At 45.6% G+C, this 24,345-nt stretch overlaps 1 protein-coding gene across 2 annotated transcripts; it reads left to right on the top strand.

The window, feature by feature from the left end:
* Window positions 1–32: 32 nt before the first annotated feature.
* On the top strand, window positions 33–24,345 carry LOC122552143 (uncharacterized). 2 transcript variants are annotated; one of them, XM_087985061.1, is made up of 2 exons: window positions 33–165; window positions 22,086–24,345. In XM_087985061.1, the coding sequence occupies exon 2, from the start codon at window positions 22,820–22,822 to the stop codon at window positions 23,630–23,632; it is 813 nt and encodes a 270-aa protein (XP_087841187.1). In that variant the 5' UTR covers window positions 33–165; window positions 22,086–22,819; the 3' UTR covers window positions 23,633–24,345. The 2 variants fall into 2 exon arrangements, with proteins under 2 accessions (XP_087841187.1, XP_043550574.2); XM_043694639.2 differs by lacking the exon at window positions 33–165 and adding an exon at window positions 13,501–13,597.

Raw genomic sequence — 24,345 nt, 5'->3', positions numbered from 1 at the left:
AGCTTCTTTACAACTTCAGTGACAAAGCTTCTTTCTCCTGCATGGAAGTCAAGACCCCCTGGAATGGTGGAGAGAGCCACCCTGGTGCATGGCTGAGTGACAGCCTTGTCATGCACATGTTGTGTTAAAATCACAAAAACGGATAACTAGGCCTGACAGGACAAGGTATGAAACGTTCCCGGTTACAGAGAAGTTTGTACAGTCCTGAAAATGTGTTGCTGGGAAAGCGCAGCAGGTCAGGCAGCATCCAAGGAGCAGGAGAATGGACGTTTGGGGCTTGAGCCCTTCTTCAGGAATGAGGAAAGTGTGCAAAGCAGGCTAAGATAAAAGGTAGGGAGGAGGGACTTGGGGGACAGGCATTGGAAATGTGATAGGTGGAAGGAAGTTAAGGTGAGGGTGATAGGCCAGAGTGGGGATGGGGGCGGAGAGGTCAGGACGAAGATTGCAGGTTAGGAAGGTGGTGCTGAGTTCGAGGGTTGGGACTGAGACAAGGTGGGGGGAGGGGAAATAAGGAAACTGGAGAAATCTGAGCTCATCCCTTGTGGTTGGAGGGTTCCTAGGCAGAAGATGAAGCACTCTTCCTCCAGCCGTCGTGTTGCTATGGTCTGGCGATGGAGGAGTCCAAGGACCTGCATGTCCTTGGTGGAGTGTGAGGGGGAGTTGAAGTGTTGAGCCACGGGATGGTTGGGTTGGTTATTCCGGGTGTCCCAGAGGTGATCTCTGAAACGTTCCGCAAGTAGGCGGCCTGTCTCCCCAATATAGAGGAGGCCACATCGGGTGCAGCAGATGCAGTATATGATGTGTGTGGAGGTGCAGGTGAATTTGTGGCGGATATGGAAGGATCCCTTGGGGCCTTGGAGGGAAGTAAGGGGTAGGTGTGGGCACAAGTTTTGCATTTCTTGCGGTTGCAGAGGAAGGTGCCGGGAGTGGAGGTTGGGTTGGTGGGGGGTGTGGACCTGATGAGGGAGTCATGGAGGGAGTGGTCTTTTCGGAATGCTGATAAGGGAGGGGAGGGAAATATATCCCTGTTGGTTGGGTCCGTTTGGAGGTGGTGGAAGTGGCGACGGATGATACGATGTATATGGAGGTTGGTGGGGTGGTAGGTGGACAGAACCAGTGGGGTTCTATCCTGGTGGCGATTGGAGAGGCGGGGCTCAAGGGCGGAGGACCGGTGGAAATGTCTGGGGGGAAATTGAGGTCTTTGAAGAAGGAGGCCATCTGGGTTGTATGGTATTGGAACTGGTCCTCCTGGGAGCAGATGTGGTGGAGACGAAGGAATTGGGAATATGGGATGGTGTTTTTACAGGGGGTAGGGTGGGAGTCGGTTGGTTTATAGTAAATGTTCATGTTGATTCGGTCGCCCGAGATGGAAATGGAGAGGTCTAGGAAGGGGAGGCAGGAGTCTGAGACGCTCCAGATAAATTTAAGGTGGGAGTGGAAGGTGTTGGTAAAGTGGATGAACTGTTCAACCTCCTCGTGGTAGCACGAGGTAGCGCCGATACAGTCATCGATGAAGCGGAGGAAAAGGTGGGGGATGGTGCCAGTGTAGCTGTGGAAGATGGACTGTTACACATATCCTATGAAGAGGCAGGCATAGCTGGGGCTCATGCGGGTGCCCATGGCTACTCCTTTGGTTTGGAGGAAGTGGGAGGATTGGAAAGAGAAGTTGTTCAGATTGAGGACCAGTTCAGTCAGTCGAAGGAGGGTGTCAGTGGAAGGGTACTGGTTGGTACAGCAGGAAAGGAAGAAGCGGAGGGTCTTGAGTCCTTTGTGATGGGGGATGGAGGTGTACAGGGACTGGATGTCCATGGTGAAGATAAGGCATTGAGGACCAGGGAAGTAAAAATCATGGAAGAGGTGGAGGGCGTGGGTGGTGTCCCGAAGGTAGGTGGGGAGTTCTTGGACTAAGGGGGACAGGACCGTGTCGAGGTATGCAGAGATGAGTTCGGTGGGGCAGGAACAGGCTGAGACAATGGGTCGGCTGGGGCAGTCAGGTTTGTGGATTTTGGGCAAGAGGTAGAAACAGGCGGTGTGGGGTTGTGGGACTGTGAGGTCGGAGGCGGTGGATGGGAGATCCCCTGAGGTGATGAGGTTATGGATGGTCTGGGAGATGATGGATTTGTGGTGGGAGGTGAGGTCATGGTCAAGGGGGCAGTAGGAGGAGGTGTCTGCGAGCTGTGATGCATTTCTAATATACTAATAGAAGATACATGGGGGATGGAAACCTGTAAATAGTGGTGTGCTGTAGGAAATCAGTGCATTGGTCCACAAGTATTTACAATAAATATTAATAACTTAGATGAGGAAAGGTGATGTAGTCCAGCCAAGATTTCAGAAAACACAAAGATAGGCACTCGTGATAATGTGTGCAGAGGGATATAGACAGATTAAGTGAGTGGGCAAAAACCTGGCAGATGGAATATGATGTGGGAAAATGTAAGGTTAAGAACTTTGGCAGGAAGAATACAGGAAATGAATTAGGTACATTATTCAGGAAAAGGAAGTGTGAGGAATTTACATAGTCTGACATCAGAAGTGGGGAGGTATATGAAGCTTTGGGCGGCACGGTGGCACAGTAGTTAGCACTGCTGCCTCACAGCGCCAGAGACCTGGGTTCAATTCCCGCCTCAGGCAACTGTCTGTGTGGAGTTTGCACATTCTCCTAGTGTGTGCGTGGGTTTCCTCCCGGTGTTCCGGTTTCCACCCACAATTCAAAAATGTGCAGGTTAGGTGAATTGACCATGCTACATTGTCCGTAGTGTTAGGTGAAGGGGTTAATGTTGGACAATGGGTCTGGGTGGGTCGCTCTTCAGAGGGTCAGTGTGGCTTTGTTGTAAGTAATCTAATCTTTGTTGGGCTTAAAACCAGACAATCCCCTTGCTCAAGTGAATTGCATCTCAGGTTGCTGTAGGAAGTCAGACAGGAAATTGCAGGAGCTCTGACACAAAATTTAAAATTCCTCTTGAGCCACAGGGGAAGTATCAGAAGATTGCCAATGTAAGAGGGGTGGCAGAGATGAACCAGGTGAGTCTAACATCAGTGGTTGGGAAGCTATTAGAGAAAGTTCTGAAGGAGTGAATTAATACACACTGGGAAAGCCATGGGTTAATTAAGAATAGTCAGAGGGAGGTCATGCCTAGCAAATTTATTAGAACTTTTGAAAATGTGATGAAAGTGTGTGGATGAGGGAAGTTCAACTGAATGTAGTTTTTAGCAAAGCTTTTGGCAAAGTCCCACATGGGAGACTGATCGAGAAGATTAAAGTACATGAAATTGAGGGACACTTGGTGAAATAGATAAGAAACTGGCTTAGTAATAGGATTCTGGATTAGTGGTGCTGGAAAAACACAGCATTTCAGGCAGCATCCGAGGAGCAGGGAAATCGATGTTTCAGGCAAAAAGCCCTTTATCAGGATACAAGGGGTGGTGGTAGAAGGCTGTTTGAGTGACTGAAGGCCAGTGTTTCGTAGAGTAACTCAAGGATCAGTACTGGGACGCTTATTGTTTGTTATATACATAAATGATATAGATGGGGGAATATTCAGCAAATTTGCAGATGACACCAAGATTTGTAGTGTGGCTAATAACAAATGAAATGGTTGTAGGTTACAGGAAAATATAGATGGGTTGGCCAGATGGGCGAGCAATTGGAAATAGTTTTTAACCCTGATAAGTGAGAGGTGATGCACTTTAGAAGAAACAAGATGATGGAGTATTTAATGAATGGTAGGACAATGGGTAGCTTAGAGAATCAGAAGGATCTTCAGGTAATAATTCACAATCCCTGAAGTCAGCAGAGCATACAACTAGGAAGTTAAGAAGGACACTTGCTTTCATTAGTTATGGCATAGAATACAAGACCAAAGAAGTAATGTTGGAGTTGTACAGAGTGCTGGTCAGGCCACAACTGGAGTACTGTGTGCAGTTTGACTGAAAGGATGTGGTAGCACTAGAGGGGGTACAGAACAGATTCTTCATTCTGTTGCCTGGGATGGAGAAACTGAACTGTAAGGAGAGATAAGATAAGATTGGATTGTTTTATTTAGAGCCTCTGCTATTGAGATTTCTAAGATTATGAAGGATATGGACAGGCTGAATAGAGAGCAGCTGTTCCTCTTGGTTGAGGGGTCAATCATGAAAGAGCATATTTTTCATGTAAGGGGTAGAAAATTTAGAGGAAATTTATTGCTGCAGAAGGTAGTGGAGGCTGGAAACCTTAGAATCTTTTCAAAAATATTTGGATAAGTACTTCAAATATCAGTAAATTCAAGGATATGGGACAAGTAAGGTTAGATCTCACAGAATACAGGGAGAACAAGCCATTTGGATACAGAACTAGCTCAAAGGTAGAAGACAGAGAGTAGTGATGGAGGGTTGTTTTTCCATCTGGAGACCTGTGACCAGTGGAGTGCCACAAGGATTGGTGTTGGGTCCTCTACATAAATCATTTGGGTGCGAGCATAAAAGGTACAGTTAGTAAGTTTGCAGACGACACCAAAATTGGAGGTGTACTGGACAGCAAAGAGGGTTACCTCAGATTACAACAGGATCTTGATCAGATGAGCCAGTGGACTGAGAAGTGGCAGATGGACTTTAATTCAGATAAATGCGAGGTGCTGCATTTTGGGAAAGCAAATCTTAGCAGGACTTATACACTTAATGGTAAGGTCCTAGGCCAAGGGAGTGTTGCTGAACAAAGAGACCTTGCAGTGCAGGTTCATAGCTCCTTGAAAGTGGAGTCGCAGGTAGATAGGATAGTGAAGAAGGCATTTGGTATGCTTTCCTTTATTGGTCAGAATATTGAGTACAGGAATTGGGAGGTCATATTACGGCTGTACAGGACATTGGTTAGGCCACTGTTGGAATATTGCATACAATTCTGGTCTTCCTATTGGAAAGATGTTGTGAAACCTGAAAGGGTTCAGAAAAGATTTACAAGGATGTTGCCAGGATTGGAGGATTTGAGCTATAGGGAGAGGCTGAACAGGCTGGGGCTGTTTTCCTTGGAGCGTCGGAGGCTGAGGGGTGGCCTTATAGAGGTTTACTACATTATGAGGGGCATGGATAGGGTAAATAGGCAAAGTCTTTTCCCTGGGGTCAGGGAGTCCAGAACTAGAGGGCATAGGTTTAGGATGAGAGGGGAAAGATATAAAAGAGACCTAAGGGGCAACGTTTTCACAGAGAGGGTGGTATGGTTATGGAATGAGCTTCCAGAGGAAGTGGTGGAGGCTGGTACAATTGCAAACTTTAAGAGGTATTTGGATGGGTATATGAATAGGAAGGGTTTGGAGGATATGGGCCGGGTGCTGGAGGTGGGACTAGATTGGGTTGGGATATCTGGTTGGCATGGGTGGGTTAGACTGAAGGGTGTGTTTCCATGCTGTACATCTCTATGACTCTCTGACTATAAGTGCAGGAAATTGGGATGAGCACATTTTTAATGGTAGGCATGTTGGTGCAGATTCAATATGCCAAAGGGCATTTTCTGTGCTGTATGAATCTCGGTGAACACCATTTTAATGGAAATAGAGTGCTGAAAGCTACAGAACACAGGGTTTGAGGAGTCCTTGTCCATGAGTCACTAAAAGCTTGCATCCAGGTTCAATGGGCAATATGGAAGGGAAATGGAATGTTGGACTTTATTTTAAAAGGGAATTGAGTATAAGAGTACACTGGTTTTTCTCAACTTATACAAGACACTAGTCATTCCACAGCTGGAATATTCTGAACAGTTTTGGGTCATTTATCGAAGGAAAGATATACTTGCATTGGAGGCAGTCCAGAGAAGGTACAGTGGGGCTGACACCAGGTATCGAGGGACTGCATTATGAGGAGAGGTTGATTGGTTGGACCTGTACTCATTGGAATATAGAAGAATGAGAAGCATTCATTTTCATGGCTAACATTTTTAACCAATAACGGAATCAAGGATTTTGCAAAACAGACAGGAAAATGGAATTGAAGTTTATCAAATCAATCGCATGTCATTGAATAATGGAGCAGACTAGATTGGCTAAATGGCCTTGTTCTGCTCCTATGTCTTATTGCCTTATATTTTCAAATCTGAATGGTGAATGGCTTTGTGGAGACCTTTCAGGAAGTGGTCTTCAAATGTATCTGCTCTCCTTGAAGTTTGAGATGGTGGTGGTCATTAGTTTAGGAAAGTCGAAGAGTGTGGTGCTGTAAAAGAACAGCCAGTCAGGCAGCATCTGAAGAGCAGGAGAATTGAAATTTTGAGCATAAGCTCTTCAACAGGAAAGGGTTAGGTGATGCTGTCTAGGAAGCACATCTTGTAAATGCTGCTTCTACTAAGTGTTAGCTTTTGAGGAATGGAATGTTTCAATTGGTAGCTCAGATAACAATCAACAGGCTAAGCTGTCCTGATGGCAAATCACTTCTATATTTCTCTAATGCAATTCATCATTATTATAATGTGATAACCAGTATTGCACACAGTACTCCAGTTGTGGCCTAAGAGCCTTTATGCATATCTGATCACTGAAGTATCACTGATGCCTTCTTAACTATCTTATCTACCTGCCATGCCCTTCAGAGATCTATGGATATGCACACTTAGATCTTTTTGATGTAGATTAGATTAGATTAGATTACAGTGTGGAAACAGGCCCTTCGGCCCAACAAGTCTACACCGACCCGCCGAAGCGAAACCCACCCATACCCCTACATTTACCCCTTACCTAACACTATGGGCAATTTAGCATGGCCAATTCACCTGACCCTGCACATCTTTGGATTGTGGGAGGAAACCGGAGCACCCAGAGGAAACCCACGCAGACACGGGGAGAACTGAGGTGGGAATTGAACCCGGATCTCTGGCGCTGTGAGGCAGCAGTGCTAACCACTGTGCCACCGTGCCGCCCACAAAGACTTCCTTTTCAAGTGAGAGGGCTAACAATTCCAGCTGTTACTGCTCTGCTCACCTGACGAATATTTGCTATCCCCCTGCAGTTTACACCTATTTAATCATAATTTACCACCCTACCAATTTTCATGTCATCCATGAACTTTTTGATCGTAGCCCCTACATTTATGCCCAGATCACTTATACACCATTTATACACCATACAAATAGTAACATCCCCAGAACTGAGCCCTGCAGACCCACCTGGAAACTGACTTCAAGTCACAGAAATATCTCTGTACCATCAGTTCTGCTTCCTGACTCTCAACCAAGTTCGCATCCAACTTATCATTTGATTTGGATCCCACAGACTCTTTCTTTCTTGATCAGTCTGCCATGAAGGTGTCTACCAAAGCTTTTAATAAAATCCATGTAAACCACATCAAAAACATGACCCTTATCACACTCCTTGTTTTCTTCCCAAACACAAGCTTCAATGAAGGTCAAACATGATCTTCCTCTAACAGTTCCATGCTATTTCTGATTCATCTCTATCACTATATGTGCTATCTGTCAGAATTCTTTTTCATAACATCATTGCCTCCAAATCTGGACGGACTGATGCTGCCTGAGCTGCTGTGCTTTTCCAGCACCACTCTAAATCTAGACTCTGATCTCCAGCATCTGCAGTTCTCAGTTTTTCCAGACTGTAATTTCCTATCCCATCCTCACTTTTTTTTTTAATTTATGGGATGACTTCAGTGCTGTAATCCTCTAACACCTCGGTGACCATTAGGGATTTGTATATTAATGCCAGCACTCCTGCTTTGCTTGCCACAACAGACTAGAAATACATTTATTTACTTTGAGATTTTGGAAAAGATTTGTAGCTCAGGTTGTAAATTTGCTTGCTGAGCAAGTAGGTAACATCATCAGAGCCTCAGGTGCAGCATTGGTATTCTGCCACGCTTGCTATTTATCTCTCTCTTTGTTGTGGTGGGTGATATCATCTCCAGTTCTGTTTCTGAGCGGTTGGTAAATGGGGTCCAAATCTAGATATTTGTTAATAGAATTCTGGTTTGAATGCCAGGCCTCTAGGAATTCCCATTGTTTATCCTGTCCCAGTGTTAGATTCTCAACTACAGGAGCAATGATGCTAATGCCCAAAAACGTAACTGAAGCAGGACATTATTTAATGAGCTACAACACACTGTAGCGCCCAGGAACTATGCGAAGCTGAGGAAAAACACCTATACAGTGTACTCAGGAACAATGGGTACCCAATAAGCACAGTCCACTGATTTCTGCACAATTGACCCAAACAAAAAGACACAACACCCCCAGAGACTCTAGCCACTCAGCCATACATCTAAGACATCTCGGAGATGATGACCAGACTACTCTAGCCCCCAGGTATCATGGTAGCCCACAAACTACCACCAAACTGAAACAGCTCCTGATGAATTTAAAGGACCCTGTATCACCAACCAGCAGAATGAACATACAAAAGATCCTGCAAGGACAAGCGGGCAGGAAACTAGCCACCAGGACACATAAGCACCAAAAAACAAGAGGGATACCAGTTCGACTGGGACAATACATCCTTCCTGGGACAGGCTAAATAGAGACTCACACGAGAATTCATAGAGACCTGGCATTCAAACTGGAACTCCATTAACAAACATTAGATCTGGACCCCATTTAGCAAACTCTCAGAAGCAGAAACAGAAATGATATCAGCTACGACAACAACCAAGATAGATAAATAGCAAGCGGGGCAGAGCACCAACTCTTCACTGGAGGTTTACTGATGATGTTACCCATATCATGGTGATGAAACATCTGAGAACAATAGAGTCATAGAGATATACAGCATGGAAACGGACCCTTCGGTCCAACCTGTCCATGCCGACCAGACATCCCAACCCAATCTAGTTCCACCTCCAGCACCCGGACCATATCCCTCTAAACCCTTACTATTTCATATACCCATCCAAATGCCTCTTAAACGTTGCAATTGTACCAGCCTCCACCACTTCATCTGGCAACTCATTCCATACACGTACCACCCTCTCTGTGAAAACGTTGCCACGTAGGTCTCTTTAATATCTTTCCCCTCTCACCCTAAACCTTATTCGACCTGGACCCAATATACTGGCCACTGCAACGGACAGCTGGAACTGACAACCGGAAGCGGCAGATTCAAACCACTACAAATGCCGGAGGAAAGATCACAGCAGCACTTCACAGGAGGCTCCCAAGCACTGAGGATGTCACCTAGACAGGGGACGAAACGTCTGCAACACAAATTCCCAGCTCGGCGAACAGAACCACAACAAGACTTTGCCTATTTACTCTATCCATGCCCCTCATAATTTTGTAAACCTCTATAAGGTCACCCCTCAGCCTCCGATGCTCCAGGGAAAACAGCCCCAGCCTGTTCCGCCTCTCCCTGTAGCTCAAATCCTCCAACCCTGGCAACATCCTTATAAATCTTTTCTGAACCCTTTCAAGTTTCTCAATATCTTTCCGATAGGAAGGAGACCAGAATTGTACGCAATATTCCAACAGTGGCCTAACCAATGCCCTGTACAGCCACAGCATGACCTCCCAACTCCTGTACTCAATACTCTGACCAGTAAAGGAAAGCATACCAAATGCCTTCTTCACTATCCTATCTACTTGCCACTCTACTTTCAAGGAGCTATGAATCTGCACTCCAAGGTCTCTTTATTCAGCAACACTCAGCCCATTGGCCCATCTGGTTAAGATCCTGTTGTAATCTGAGATAACCCTCTTCGCTGTCCAGTACACCTCCAATTTTGGTGTCATCTGCAAACTTACTAACTGTACCTCTTATGCTCACATCTAAATCATTTATGTAAATGACAAAAAGTAGAGAACCCAGCACCAATCCTTGTGGCACTCCACTGGTCACAGGCCTCCAGTCTGAAAAACAACCGTCCACCACCACCCTCTGTCTTCTACCTTTGAGCCAGTTCTGTATCCAAATGACTAGTTCTCCATGTATTGTGTGAGATCTAACCTTGCTAACCAGTCTCCCATGGGGAACCTTGTCGAACACCTTACTGAAGTCCGTATAGATCACATCTACCGCTCTGGCCTCATCAGTCCTCTTGGTTACTTTCTCAAAAAACTCAATCAAGTTTGTGAGACATGATTTCCCATGTAAAAGCCATGTTGACTATCCCTAATCAGTCCTTGCCTTTCCAAATACATGTACATCCTGTCCCTCAGGATTCCCTCCAACAAATTGCCCATGACTGACATCAGGCTCACTGGTCTATAGTTCCCTGGCTTGTCCTTACCACCTTTCTTAAACAGTGGCACCACGTTAGCCAACTTACTGTCTTCTGGCACCTCCCCTGTGACAGTCGATGATACAAATATCTCAGCGAGAGGCCCAGCAATCACTTCTCTAGCTTCCCACAAATCTACCAGCTCAGCAAGCACATTTACAACCTGACATTTATTTACTATGGATTGTAGGTGCCACTGGCTGGGCCAGCATTCAACAATAGCGCGAGACAAACAGAGGAAGCCAGAGAATTTCGGGAGGTATGGCACTCATTCCATGGACTCCATCAATAAACACATTGACCTTCACCTAAATACTGACCAATGCAACAAGCGACTGGAAGCAGCAGGAACAAAACCAAATAAATTCCAACTGACACAAAACAGCAGCACTTCACAGGAGGCTCAATGGCATTGAGGATGTCACCTAGAAAAGGGAAAAAAAACATCTGTAAACCAAATTCCCAGCTTGGTGAACATACCCACAACAACCGCAACCTGTACTCGAGCTACAAATCTTTACTCAAACCTTGATCCACTGCATATCTCGGTTTGCCCTTGACAACGTGGCGACGAACTTCTCCCCTTTACGGCTTCTGGACTCGCTGTATTCATTTATTCTACTATTTCACAGCTCTTCGCTTTGATATCCATACTTGTATTGCCCTTGCAATTGTAAAGACCAAAGCAAAGTATTAATTGTGGACAGTGCTTTTGAATACTTTCGGAATATAAAAATGGTGTAAGGCCAATGTATATTATTCTATATCCATAATTTTGTACATGCACCCACAGAATTATTGGAATCCTGTCGCAAAATTGGTAGTTTGATTTAACGGCAGGCTGCAACAATGGGGGTTGATTTACCCAGTATTCTCGACGTAAAGAATACGCCCTACCTCCAGAACAGGAGCTGCGCGCGCAATCATAGCGAAGTGATTGAAGCATGCGCAATACGGGCCGGTGCGGGGGCATGCGCAGTCAGTCCCGAAGCGGAACGGTTGGTTGACCGGGCGGAGGATCAGGCGAGTGTGGGCGTGCGGGAAGGAAAAGGACGTCAGCGGAGGAGAAGTAGATTTTTTTTTGAACGCCGACTGACGGCTGCTGAGCCGGAAGGAAAAGCGGTTGTGTCCACCGATCCCGGGGAAAGCGGCTGCTGTTTCAGCGCCTGCTTCACTCTGGACGCAATGCGCCTGCGCGGCTTCCCTGTAATGTTGGCTCCAGGTCAATGTCCACCCCCAGGCTGCACTTGACCCTGTGTCTGCGGGTACAGGGGCTATCCAAACACCCCTATTACCATCCCGTTCTAGTGCTGTCCTCCAACTTGATTGTTGGTATAAACTGGAAATGGTACAAAAAGATTTATAAGGTTCATAGCTCCTTGAAAGTGGAATTGCAGGTAGATAGGATAGTGAAGAAGGCGTTTGGTATGCTTTCCTTTATTGGTCAGAGTATTGAGTACAGGAGTTGGGAGGTCATGTTGTGGCTGTACAGGACATTGGTTAGGCCACTCTTGGAATGTTGCGTGCAATTCTGGTCTCCTTCCTATCGGGAAGATGTTGTGAAACTTGAAAGGGTTCAGAAAAGATTTACAGGGATGTTGCCAGGGTTGGAGGATTTGAGCTATAGGGAGAGGTTGAACAGGCTGGGGCTGTTTTCCCTGGAGCATCGGAGGCTGAGGGGTGACCTTATAGAGGTTTACAAAATTATGAGGGGCATGGATAGGGTAAATAGGCAAAGTCTTTTCCCTGGGGTCAGGGAGTCCAGAACTGGAGGGCATAGGTTTAGGGTGAGAGGGGAAAGATATAAAAGGGACCTAAGGGGCAATGTTTTCACGCAGAGGGTGGTACATGTATGGAATGAGCTGCCAGACGAAGTGGTGGAGGCTGGTACAATTGCAACATTTAAGAGGCATTTGGATGGGTATATGAATAGGAAGGGTTTGGAGGGATATGGGCCAGATGCTGGCAGGTGGGACCAGATTGGGTTGGGATATCTGGTCGGCATGGACGGGTTGGACTGAAGGGTGTGTTTCCATGCTGTACATCTCTATTACTCTATGACATGAGGGAGACTGGGATGTTTCAGTTATAAGGATAGGCTGGAACTTCTTTCTCCTGGAGGATGAGATGTGATCTTGTAGAGATTTGTAAAACCATGAGGGGTGTAGATAAGGTGACAAGGGGAGGCAATGGGCTTGTGGTGACATTGCTGGACTGTTAATCCAGAGACCCATGTAATGTTCTGGGGACCCAGGGTTTAAATCCCACTGCGGCAGGTGGTGAATTAAATTAAAAATCTGGAATTAAGTGTCTAAGGATGACTATGAATCCATTGCCAATTTTGGAGAAAGACCCGTCTGGTTTGCTGATGTCCGTTAGGAAAGGAAACCAACATCTTTGTCTGGTCTGGCCTACGTGTGACACCAGACCCATAGTTAGTGGGCGGCACGGTGGCACAGTGGTTAGCACTGCTGCCTCACAGCGCCAGAGACCCGGGTTCAATTCCCACCTCAGGCGACTGACTGTGTTGAGTTTGCACGTTCTGCCCGTGTCTGCGTGGGTTTCCTCCGGGTGCTCCGGTTTCCTCCCACAGTCCAAAAATGTGCAGGTTAGGTGAATTGGCCATGCTAAATTGCCCGTAGTGTTAGGTAAGGGGTTAATGTAGGGGTATGGGTGGGTTGCGCTTCGGCGGGTCGGTGTGGACTTGTTGGGCCGAAGGGCCTGTTTCTACACTATAATGTAATCTAATGTAATCTAATCTAATCAATGTGCTTGACTCTTACCTGCCCTCCAGGAAAGGCAATAAATACTGGCCTAGCCAACAATGTTCTTTTGCTCAAAGTTTGTGAGAAGATTTGTAGCTCGGGTGCTCGTTGTGGTTCTGTTCACCGAGCTGGGAATTTGTATTGCAGATGTTTCGTCCCCTGTCTAGGTGACATCCTCAATGCTTGGTAGCCTCATGTGAAGCGCTTTTGTGTTGTTTCCTCCGGCATTTATAGTGGTTTGTCTCTGCTGCTTCCAGTTGACAGTTCGAGCTGTCAGCGGACAGCTGGAACTGACAACTGGAAGTGGCAGAAACAAACCACTATAAAAACGGCAGACAGCTGGAACTGACAACCGGAAGCAGCAGAGACAAACCACTATAAAAACAGCGGACAGCTGGAACTGACAACCAGAAGCGGCAGAGACAAACCACTATAAATGCTGGAGGAAACAACACAGAAGCGCTTCACAGGAGGCTCCCAAGCACTGAGGATGTCACCTAGACAGGGGATGAAACGTCTGCAACACAAATTCCCAGCTCGGCGAACAGAACCACAGCAATGTTCTTTTCCTCTGAATGAATATTTTTGTAAAAAGCCAAGGATTTGTCCCCAGGATACGGGAGGACAAAATTAGAGGGCATAGATTTAAGGTAAGAGGGGAAAGATTCAAAAGGGATCTGAGAGGCAATTTTTTCACACATGGTGCATATATGGTATGAACTGCCAGAGGAAGTGGTAGAGGGAAGTACATTTATAACATTTGAAAGATATTTGGACTGTTACATGATAGGAGGCATTTAGAGGGATATGGGCCAAATGCAGGCAAATGGGACTAGTTCAGTTTCAGAAACCTGGTCGGTGTGAACAAGTTGGGCAGAAGGGTCTGTTTCCGTGCTGTATGACTCTAAATTCTGTGTGTGCGCCACTGCAACATCCACCCCTACACGAAACCTATCTCCAAATTGTACTTTTTTGAGCGTATGGGGCGTCCAGCTTAACATCACCACTCCCAACCCAATACCTGCCTCCAAATTGCACTTGATCCTCTGTGTATGGCTACTGAGACCATTCCAATACTGTCTTCTCAACCAAACCACCACCTCCATCCCAATACCCATCTCCAAACTGCACTTGGTCCTCTGGTCTGGGTACAGGGACCACTTCAACACCACATCTCACCTACATACACCTCCAAACTGCATTTGATCTTCTGCATGTGAATACAAGAACCAATGCAAAATGCCTCCACCCCAATATCAGCCTTCAAACTGCGCTCGGTCCTCGATGTGTGAGTACAAAGACCAGCCCAACACCATCCCCACCCCGACACTACCCCTGACCAACATCACCACCCCACCCTAATTTTGTATGTCAGTTCATAATGTGCAGTTCGATTTAGGTTTTTCTGTCTTCACATTCTTCTGCCGTAATATGGTAATGGGTGGCCAGCATAGATCAAGCAGATGTTCAGAGTATCTGTGACCAAGGGAAATGGGATTGTCACTGGCTGGGCAAGTATTTACTGCCAATTCCGAGAGAAGATAGTGGTGAGTTGCCTTCTTGAATTGCCATCTCTCAGTCCATTTGGTGTATTACACCCAGAATGCAATTCGGGAGCAAATTCTAGGATTTTCATCAAGTGTCAATAGGAACAACGATATGTTTTCAAGTCTAGATGGTGAGTGGTTTGGAGAGGAACTTTCACGAAGTAGTGTAATTTTACATCTGCTGTCCTTGCCTTCTAGGTGGGAGCAGGTATGGAAGGTGCTGCTTAAGGAGTCTTGGTGAATTTGTACAGTTCATCTTGAAGATAGTGGCAGCAGTGTGCACTGAGTGTCAGTTGTGAAGGAGCTGAATGTGAATGTGGTGCCAGTCATTTTGACAGTTGTTGGAGCTGCACTAATCCAGGCATGTGGCCAGTATTCCATCATATTCCTGACTTTGAGTCATAGAGTCCTAGAGCACGAGAAAGGCCCTTCACCCCAAACTGGTCCATGCTGACCAAAGTATCCATCTACGTTATCCCCATTCCCTGCAGTTGGCCCATATCCTTCTAAAACTCTCTTATCCATGTAGTTATCTAAATGCCTTTTAGCTGATGTTAATATGCCCACCTCAACCACTTCAGCTGGCAGCTCATTCCATATGTGTACCACCTTCTGTGTAAACAAAAATTGCCCCTTAGCTTCCCTTTTCTTTCCCTTCTAACCTTAAACTGATGCCCTCTTGTCTTCGATTCCCCAAACATGGGTAAAAGTTGAGTGCAGTCACCCTATCATGATCTTATACACTCCTATAAGATTTCCCCTCAGTCTCCTACGCTCTAAAGAAAAAAGTCCTAACTTGTCCAACTCTGCCTGTAACTCAGACCTTGAAGTCCTGGGAACATTCTTGTAAATTTCTTCTGCACTTTTTCCAGCTTAATAGCATCCTTCTGATAGCAAGGTGATCAAAACGGAGCACAGTACTCCAAGTGCGACCTCACCATTGTCCTATACAACTACTACATAACGTTCCCACTTCTATACTCAATGCCCTGACTGATGAAGGCCAAAAGCCTTCTTCACTGCCCTGTCCACCTGTGACTCCACTTTCAGAGAACCGTGCACCTGAACCCCAAGGTCCTTTTGTTCCACTACACTCTTTAAGGCCCTACCATTCACCATGAAAATGAAAGAACTCACACTTACCTATATTAAACTCCAGTTGGCATTTCTTGGCCCACTTCCCCAATTGATCAAGGTCCTGCTGCAATTTCTGATACCATCCTCACTGTCCACGATACCGCCTATTTTAGTGTCATCTGCAAACTTGCTAATCATGCCTTGTACATTTGCATCCAAATCATTGATATAGATAACAAGCAGTAATGGGCCCAGCCTTGACCCCTGAGGCATTCCACTACTCACAGGCCTTCAGTCCGACAGTTATCCTTCTGCTTCCTACCATCAAACCAGTTGTGTATTCAATTTGCCAGTTCCTCCTGGACTCCATGCAGTCTCACCTTCCTGAACAGCACACCACATCAAACCTTATCAAAGGCATTACTGAAATCTATATAGATTATGTCTACCGCCCTGCCCTCATCTACGTTCCTGGTCACTTCATCAGAGAACACTAACAAATTTATGAGGCATGATCTGCCATGCACAAAGCCTCCTAATCAAACCCCGTCTTTCCAAATGCATGTATCTCTTATCTCTCATAATCTTCTCAAGTAACTTACAGACCACAGACATTAAGCTTAGTGGTTGATAGTTTCCAGGTTTTTCTATCCAGCCCTTCTTGAGTAAGGACACAATGTTCGCTACCCTGCAGTCTTTCAGGACCTCACCTGTGGCAAACCCTGATGCAAAAATATCAGCCAGGGCACCGTAATTTCTTCTCTAGCCACTTGCAGTGTTCTTGGATATACCTGGTCAGGACCAGGAGATTTATCCACCTTCATGCACTCTAATGTGTCCAACACCATCTCTACTGTGATATGGACTGTCCCCAAGGTATCACCACTAACTTCCCAAAGTTCCCAAGCTTTCATGTCTTTCTACGCAGTAAACACAGAAGAGAAATATTCATTGAGGACCTCACCCATCTCCTATATTTCTACACATTCATGGCCACTTTTGCGCCTTGAGGGGTCCTATTATCTGTCTAGTTATTCTTTGTCCCTTAATATACTTAAAGAACCTCTTTGGATTCACCCTAGTCTTCTCAGCCAAGACTATCTCGTGCCCCCTTTTCTTTCTCCTGATTTCCTTCAATAAACTCCTGTATTGCCTATGCACCTCCAGGGGTTCCCTTGATTTTAGCTGCCTGTACCTGAGCTATGCCTCTTTTTTTTTCTGATCAAGGCCTCAATATCTCTTGTCATCCAGGGTTCCTTAAGCATGCCAAACTTGCCCTTCACCCCCACAGGAACATGTAGACATGAACTCTAACTATCTCACTTTGAAAAGCCACCACTTGCCGGAGGTCCCTTTGCCTGCAAACGAACTGTTCCAATCAATCCCTGCAAGTTCCTGTCTAATTCCATCAAAATTTGCCTTGCCCCAATTTAGAACTTGAACCTGTGGACCAGTTAGGTCCCTCTCCATAACTATTTTAAAATTAATCTAACGATGGTGACTGGCCCCAAAGTGCACTCCCACTGTTACCTCAGTCACCTGTCCTGCCCTGTTTCCCCAGAGTAGGTTGAGTGTTGCCCTGACCCAGTAGGACTCTCTACATATTGCTTGAGGAAACTTTCCTGAGCGCACTTAACAAACTCCACCCCATCTAAGCCCTGAATGCTGAGACAGTATCAGTCTATGTTATGAAAATTAAAATCCCTGACTATGACTTGCTCCTGCAAGTCTCCCCAGTTTCCCTGCGTATTTGTTCCTTTAATTCCCATTGTCTATTTGGGGGAATATAGTACAACCCCAATATCATCGCCATCCCCTTCTTATTTCTTAGCTCCACCCACAAAGCCTCACTGAATGATCATTCAGTTATTTCATCTCTGACTACTGCTGTGATGCTCGCCTTAATCAAAACTGCAATTTCCCCCTCCCCACTTTCCACACCTCTGTCCTGCCCCAAAGCATTGTTTCCTGTCTTCACATTCTACTGACACCTTGTGCAATGAAATTACAACAGGAAGAGAGATTGTGTGGATGCGCACAATAATGATTAAGGCAGGGTTTGAAACTGAGCTGCAGTAGTATGGTAATGCGTGGGCCAGCACAGATCAAGCAGATGTTCAGGGTATCTGTGACCAAGAGAGATGGATGTTGCACACTGGGCAAGCATTGACTGTCCATCTCTCGAGAAAATAGTGGTGAGCTGCCTTCTGTCAGTCCATTTGATTTACTACACCCAAAATGCGATTAGGGTGTGAATTCTAGGATTTTGACCTGGTGATACTAATGAACAGTGATAGATTTTCAAGTATAGATGGTGAGTGGATTGGAGAGGAACTTTCAGGTGGTAGTATTACTACGTATCTGCTGTCCTTGTCTTCTCGATGGGTGCAGTTATGGAAGTTGCTGCTTAAGAAGCCTTGGTGAATTTTTGCAGTTCATCTTGAAGATGGTGCACACTGCTGTGACTGAGTGTCAGTTGTGTAGGAGCTGAATGTTTGTGGATGTGGTGCCAGTCATATTGAGAATTATTGGAGCTACGCTCCTCCAGGGGAGTGGGGAGTATTCCATCACATTCCTGACTTTTGCCTTGTAGATGTTGGACAAGCTTTGGGTGGATCACGAGGTGAGTTTTCCATTGTAGGATCCTTGAAGCAGTATGTGAATAGTGTAACTCGAAAGGTGCTTGCTTGACCTGATGTTGGGGAATAAGCCAGACCAGGTGATCAAAATTTCAGTAGGGGAGCATTTTGGGAACAGTAACCATAATTCCACAAGTTTTTAAGTAACTAATGCATAAGAATAAGAGTGAAAGTGCTGAACTAGGGAAAGGCTAACTACGACAATATTGGGAAGGAACTGGAATGTATTTTGAGAAGCTGTTTGAAGGTAATTCACCTCTGATTTGGGAATCTTTTAAAGACTAGTTGATCAGCGTGTTCCTGTGTAAATCAGGGATAAGAATGATAAGATTCAGGAAGCTTACATGACAAGAGAGGTTGAATGCTTAGTCAAAAAGAAAAATAAACCATACTAAGGTTTATGAAACTGAAGACAGACAAAACCCATGAAGAATATAAAGATATTAGGAAAGAATTCAAGCAAGGGAATAGGGCTAATAGAAGTCACAGCAAGTCCTTGGCATACAGCAATAAGGAAAATCTCAAAGCGTTTTTTTACATATACAGGAATCAAAAGGGCAGCTAGGGAAAGGGTAGATCCACTCAAGGATCAAGAAGGGAATTTATGAGTGGAGCTGGAGGAAGTGGGTGAGGTTCTTATTAAATACTTTGCATCGGTATTAACAAAGACGAAAGACATGGTGGATTGTAAGTCTAGAATGGGGCATGTTGATATTCTAAGGCATGTTAATATATAAAAGGAGGGGATCTTGGGTGTTTTCAAAAGCATTAAGGGAACTGGTCCCGAGATCCTGATTGATTACAGAATACTGAGATAGAGGCAGGAGTATTCTGGGGCCTTGTACAAAGACTTTGTCCTCTTTATTTACAGGAGAGATCCCAGAGGATTGGAGACCAGCCAATGTTGTTCCTTTTTAAGAAAGACGACAGGGATAATTCAGGAAATTACAGACCTTGTGAGCCTTAGAGTTAGAATGATGGAGACTCTATCATGTACAAACAGTCTCTTCGGCCCAACGAGGCCACGCCGACCCTCCAAAGAGTAACCTACCCAGATTCATTCCTCTACCCTATCATCTATATGTACCCCTGACTAATGCACCTAACATACACAAACCTGAACATCATGGGCAGTTTAGCATGTCCAATTCACCTAACCTACACATCTTTGGGAGGAAATTGGTGCATCTGGAGGAAACCCACACAGACACAGTGAGAATGTGCAACCTCCACTCAGACAGTCATCCAAGGCTGGAATCAAACCCGGTCACTGGCGCTGTGAGGTGGCAGTACTAACCACTGAGCCACCGTGCCATCCCTCCACCGAGCCACCATGCCGTCCGTTCAGTGGTAGGGAATTTACTGAAGAAACTTCTTATGGGCAGATTTACACACATGGAATCAGCAGTAGACAGCGTGGCTTGTGTGGGGGAGGTCATGCCTTTCAAATTTGATTGAATTTTTTCAGGAATGCCAAAGTTGATTAAGGCCAGTGCAGTGGCTGTTGTCTACATAGCCTTTAGCAAGGCCTTTGACAAGGTCCCTCATGGCAGGCTGAGCCAAAACATGGGATCTGCAGTCAGCTGGCAAGATGGATATAGAACTGGCTAGGTTATAGAAGACAGAGAGTAGCTGTGTTTTCCTGACTGGAGATCTGTGGCCAGTAGTGTTCTGCAGGGATCAGTGTTGGGGGCCCTGTTCTTTGTAATGAACATAAGTGGTTTGGAGGAGAGCTAGGTGGTCTGATTAGTAAGTTTGCAAATGACACAAAGCCTGGAGAACTTGCAGATAGTGAAGAGAATCACCAGAGAATATGGCACGATATAGATAGGCTGGACACTTGGGTGGAGAAATGGCAGATAAAATGTAAATGTGTGATTAGATTAGATTAGATTAGATTAGATTACTTACAGTGTGGAAACAGGCCCTTCGGCCCAACAAGTCCACACCGACCCGCCGAAGCGTAACCCACCCATACCCCTACATTTACCCCTTTACCTAACACTACGGGCAATTTAGCATGGCCAATTCACCTGACTTGCACATCTTTGGAGTGTGGGAGGAAACCGGAGCACCCGGAGGAAACCCACGCAGACACGGGGAGAACGTGCAAACTCCACACAGTCAGTCGCCTGAGGCGGGAATTGAACCCGGGTCTCTGGCGCTGCGAGGCAGCAGTGCTAACCACTGTGCCACCGTGCCGCCCACGTGTGGTGATGCATTTTGCAGGCAGCACATTAGCATAGTGGTTAGCCCTGCTACCTCACAGTGCTCGGCACCCGGGTTCAATGCCAGCCTCGGGTGACTGTCTGTGTGAAGTCTGTGCATTCTCCCCTTGGCTGCGTGGGTTTCATCCAGGTGCTCCGGTTTTCCCTCTCAGATCAAAAGTATGCAGATTAGGTGGATTGGCCATGCTAAATTACCCATAATGTCCAGGGGTGTGTGGGTTAGGTGGATTAGCCATGGAAAATGCAAAGTTATAGGGATGGGATGGGGGGGTGAGTGTGGGTGGGATGCTCTTCTGAGAGTCAGTGTGGACTTGTTACGTTGAATGGCCTGTTTCCGCACCCTGGGGATTCTAATACAGGAGGGAGGTATACAGTAAATGGCACGACACTTAGTAGCATCAAGATACAGGCAGATCTCAGCTTTCAGGTCCACAGAATGAATGAGAGAATTAGCTTTTTTGTCACAGTTCCCTGAAAGTGGCAACACAAGTGAATGAGGTGGTCAAGATTGCATTTGGCATGTTGTCTTCATTGGTCAGGCATAGAGTATAAACATTGCCAAGTCATGTTGCAGCTTTATGGAACTTTAAAAACACCATATTTGGAAGATTGTGAACAGTTCTGGTCACCACACAACTGGACTGCTTTTAAGAGGGTTCAGGAAAGGTTTGGCAGGATTTTGCCTGCTTTTGGAGGGTGTTACCTGGAAGTGAAGGTAGGACAAATTTGGTTTGTTTTCATATAAACATCACAGGCTGAGGGGCGATCTGAAATAAATTTACAAAATATGCCAGGCATGGATAAAATGGATAGTTTGAGTCATTTTTTCCTAGAACAGAAGTATCTATTAGTAGGGAACATAGATTTAAGGTAAAAGTAGGTAAGTTTAAAGGAGGTGTGAGAGGCATGTTTTTTTTACACAAGGTGGTAAGTGCCTGGAATGCGGTGCCAGAGGAGATGTGGAAACAGATACAACTGCAATGTTTAAAGGCATCTTGACAGATACATGAATAGACAGGAAATAGAGGGATGCAGACTACATAGAGGGAAAAGGCTTTTAGTTTTAAAAGGTGTCATATGTCAATACAGGCTTGATGGGCTGTTCCTGTGCTGTGTTGTTCTTTATTCCAGAATTATTAGCTTCTGAACTGCTTTTGTAGCCTCATTACTTAACTGACTAGTTCAGTTCAGTTTCTGGTCAATGGTAACCATTGGCTCTTTATAGTAGGGGCTTCAATGACTCTACTGCCATTGAATGTCAAGAGGTGATGGTTACATTCTCTTTCGCTGGAGCTCCTCATTACCTGACACTTGAGTGGTGCAAATGTTATTTGCCACTAGTCAGTCAAAGCCTGGAAATTGTCTCGTTCTAGATCATTGAAAAGCAACTGAAAATTGACTGACTTTATTCTCAGTCTCCATGTGGGATGGAGAATTAAATTCCATCACAACAGAGGTAGGGTTTAAACTGAATGTGGAGGAAGAAAGGGTGTCAATGATGTAATGGCTTTTTATTTCAGGGAGGAGGGAAAATGTATAACCAAAATTTCTGATTTTGGGGGAACAAAAGCAGAAAACAACAAGAACTTTTTGCTCTGAATTTTTATTTTGTAGTTGAATTGATGGATTTTACAAATTCTTTTACAGGATATTGGAAAGGGAGCATTTCCAGATCAAGAACGCAAACCAAGCATAACATTGAGATGTAGCAGTCATGTGACTCGTCAGGCTCCAAAGGTCATTAGCCTTTGAATGAAGAAGGGAGAGCTGTTTGCCTGTTCCGTTAATGGGAAAAGATTTCAAATATGTGTGTGACTCAAAGCACCGAGATGTGCACACCCAGATGAGGATGTCTCAGTGCACTGACTATGGAAACAGCATTGACCAGTTAGCCAGTGCGCAATAAATCATTGCACTGTTCATATCAGGCAGATACCGTACATGTGTTTGAGCATAATAAGACCATAAGAAACAGCAGAATTAGCCTATTCAGCCCATTGCATCTGCATCAATATTCGATATGGCTGATATGTTCTTCAACCCCATGCTCCTGCCCGGTTTCCCTTGTCGTTAAGAGCCTATCTATCTCGGTGTTAAGTGTACTTTAATGACTTGGACCCTACAGCCCTCTGGAGCAATGGGTTCCACAGTGTGACAATCCCGGAGCTGAAGAAATAGCTCCTCCTCTGTGCTCAAAAGGGTGGTCCCTGCACTCTGAGGCTGCACCCTTGGCTGCTAGACTCTGCGAGTTATGGAAACATCTTCTCTATGTCCACTGGATCCCAGTTTTCTGTAAGTTCCAATCATATCCCCCTTCTAGACTCCGGAGACAAGGTTTTGACTGATCATCCAATCTGGAGAGGCATAAGGACACCCATCCAATGGCGAAGCCGTGGATTTGTGGGGACTGTGGGAAAGGATACAGTTACCCATACCAACTGGAAACTCATCGGCGCAGTCACACTGGGGAGAGGCCGTTCACCTGCACAGTCTGTGGGAAAGGGTTCACCCAGTCATGCACACTGCACACACACCAGCGGGTTCACACAGGCGAGAGGCCATTCCTCTGCCTGTACTGTGGAAAGCGATTTAATGCTTCATCAAATCTCCTGACTCACCAGCGAGTTCACTCTGATCACAGACCGTTCAAATGTCCTGACTGTGAGAAGAGCTTTAAGAGCAAGAAGGACCTCTTAACACATCAGCGCACACACACAGGGGAGAGGCCGTTCACCTGCTCTGTGTGTGAGAAGGGATTTATTCAGCCATCGCACCTCCTCAGACACCAGCGATTTCACACTGGGGAGAGGCCGTTCACCTGCTCGGAGTGTGGGCAGAGGTTCACCGATTCATCCGACCTGCTGAAACACCAGCGCATACACACTGGTGAGAGGCCATTCGCCTGCTCTGTTTGTGGGAAGGCGTTCACTCAGTTATCCAGCCTCAGCTCACACCGGCTGGTTCACAGTGACCAGAAACCCTTCCAATGTCCCGACTGTGAAAAGAGGTTCAAAAGCAAATGGAATCTGTTGTCTCACCGACGTAGTCACACTGGAGAGAGACCGTTCACCTGCCCTGTGTGTGGTAAGGGCTTCGCCCAGTCAAACAATCTGTTGAAGCACCAGCATATTCACAGCCAACAGTCAGGGTTCGATTCTGCTGGTATTGCTGGGGTTAATCTCATCCAGGACTGACCGGGTTCTTCTCATAGTTGAAAAATGTTAATGTGTTTGTGCTGAACTTAGTAGCAGGCCTAGATTAAAACACTCAGGATAACTATGAAGTGAAACAAGTTCATTTGAAGTACACTGTCTTTCCCTCCTGGATGAAGCTCAGAAAGGACAATCGTATGAAGGGAAAATCCAGCAGAAGGTCAGAAATAAAAGTTTCTGAAGGAAATGTGCAGGTCTGGCAGCATTGGTGGAGAATTTAATTAACTCTGTTTACATTTCGAGTCTTCTTCGGACAGGACAACTTGAGTGAAGGACTGTTTAGCTGGAAAATAATTTCTGCCTCGACACAGTCCTTCAAGGCCACACCAAGACGTACAAATGGTATTTTGGTCCTTCTCCTCACTGTTATTTGATGGAAAAGACTGTGGATTAAACCTGGGACGTGTGAGAAATATGGCCGAGCTCCCCTCTGCTGTGATTCAGAGTTCGTAAACACGAATTGGAAGGTTCCCTGATAGACCAATGGCGAATGCTGGGCAACTGCATTGAAATCAGAGATTGGTGTCAAACTGTGATCTGTTCCAGACTGGAGGTTTAAGGATTTTTTTTGAATCTTAAAATGTCTTAATTATTGTGCAAATGTAACTTGTTTTTGTGACACTCCTTAATCTACCACTTGAAGGTATTTCAGAATTTTAGCTGTTACCTCACTTACAATAAATCTCTTTAAGATA

The sequence above is a fragment of the Chiloscyllium plagiosum genome, unplaced genomic scaffold (genome assembly GCF_037043375.1).
Source record: "Chiloscyllium plagiosum isolate Xiang-an unplaced genomic scaffold, Cpla_swu_hap1 HiC_scaffold_50, whole genome shotgun sequence".
Classification (NCBI taxonomy): Eukaryota; Metazoa; Chordata; class Chondrichthyes; order Orectolobiformes; family Hemiscylliidae; genus Chiloscyllium; species Chiloscyllium plagiosum.
The sequence above is the reverse complement of the archived record's forward strand: the minus strand, read 5'-3'. Positions and strand labels throughout refer to the sequence as shown.

Bases quoted from the DNA above. Each gene is read 5' to 3' on its own strand.
- LOC122552143 (XM_087985061.1), top strand. From the start codon at position 22,820: ATGGCGAAGCCGTGGATTTGTGGGGACTGTGGGAAAGGATACAGTTAC.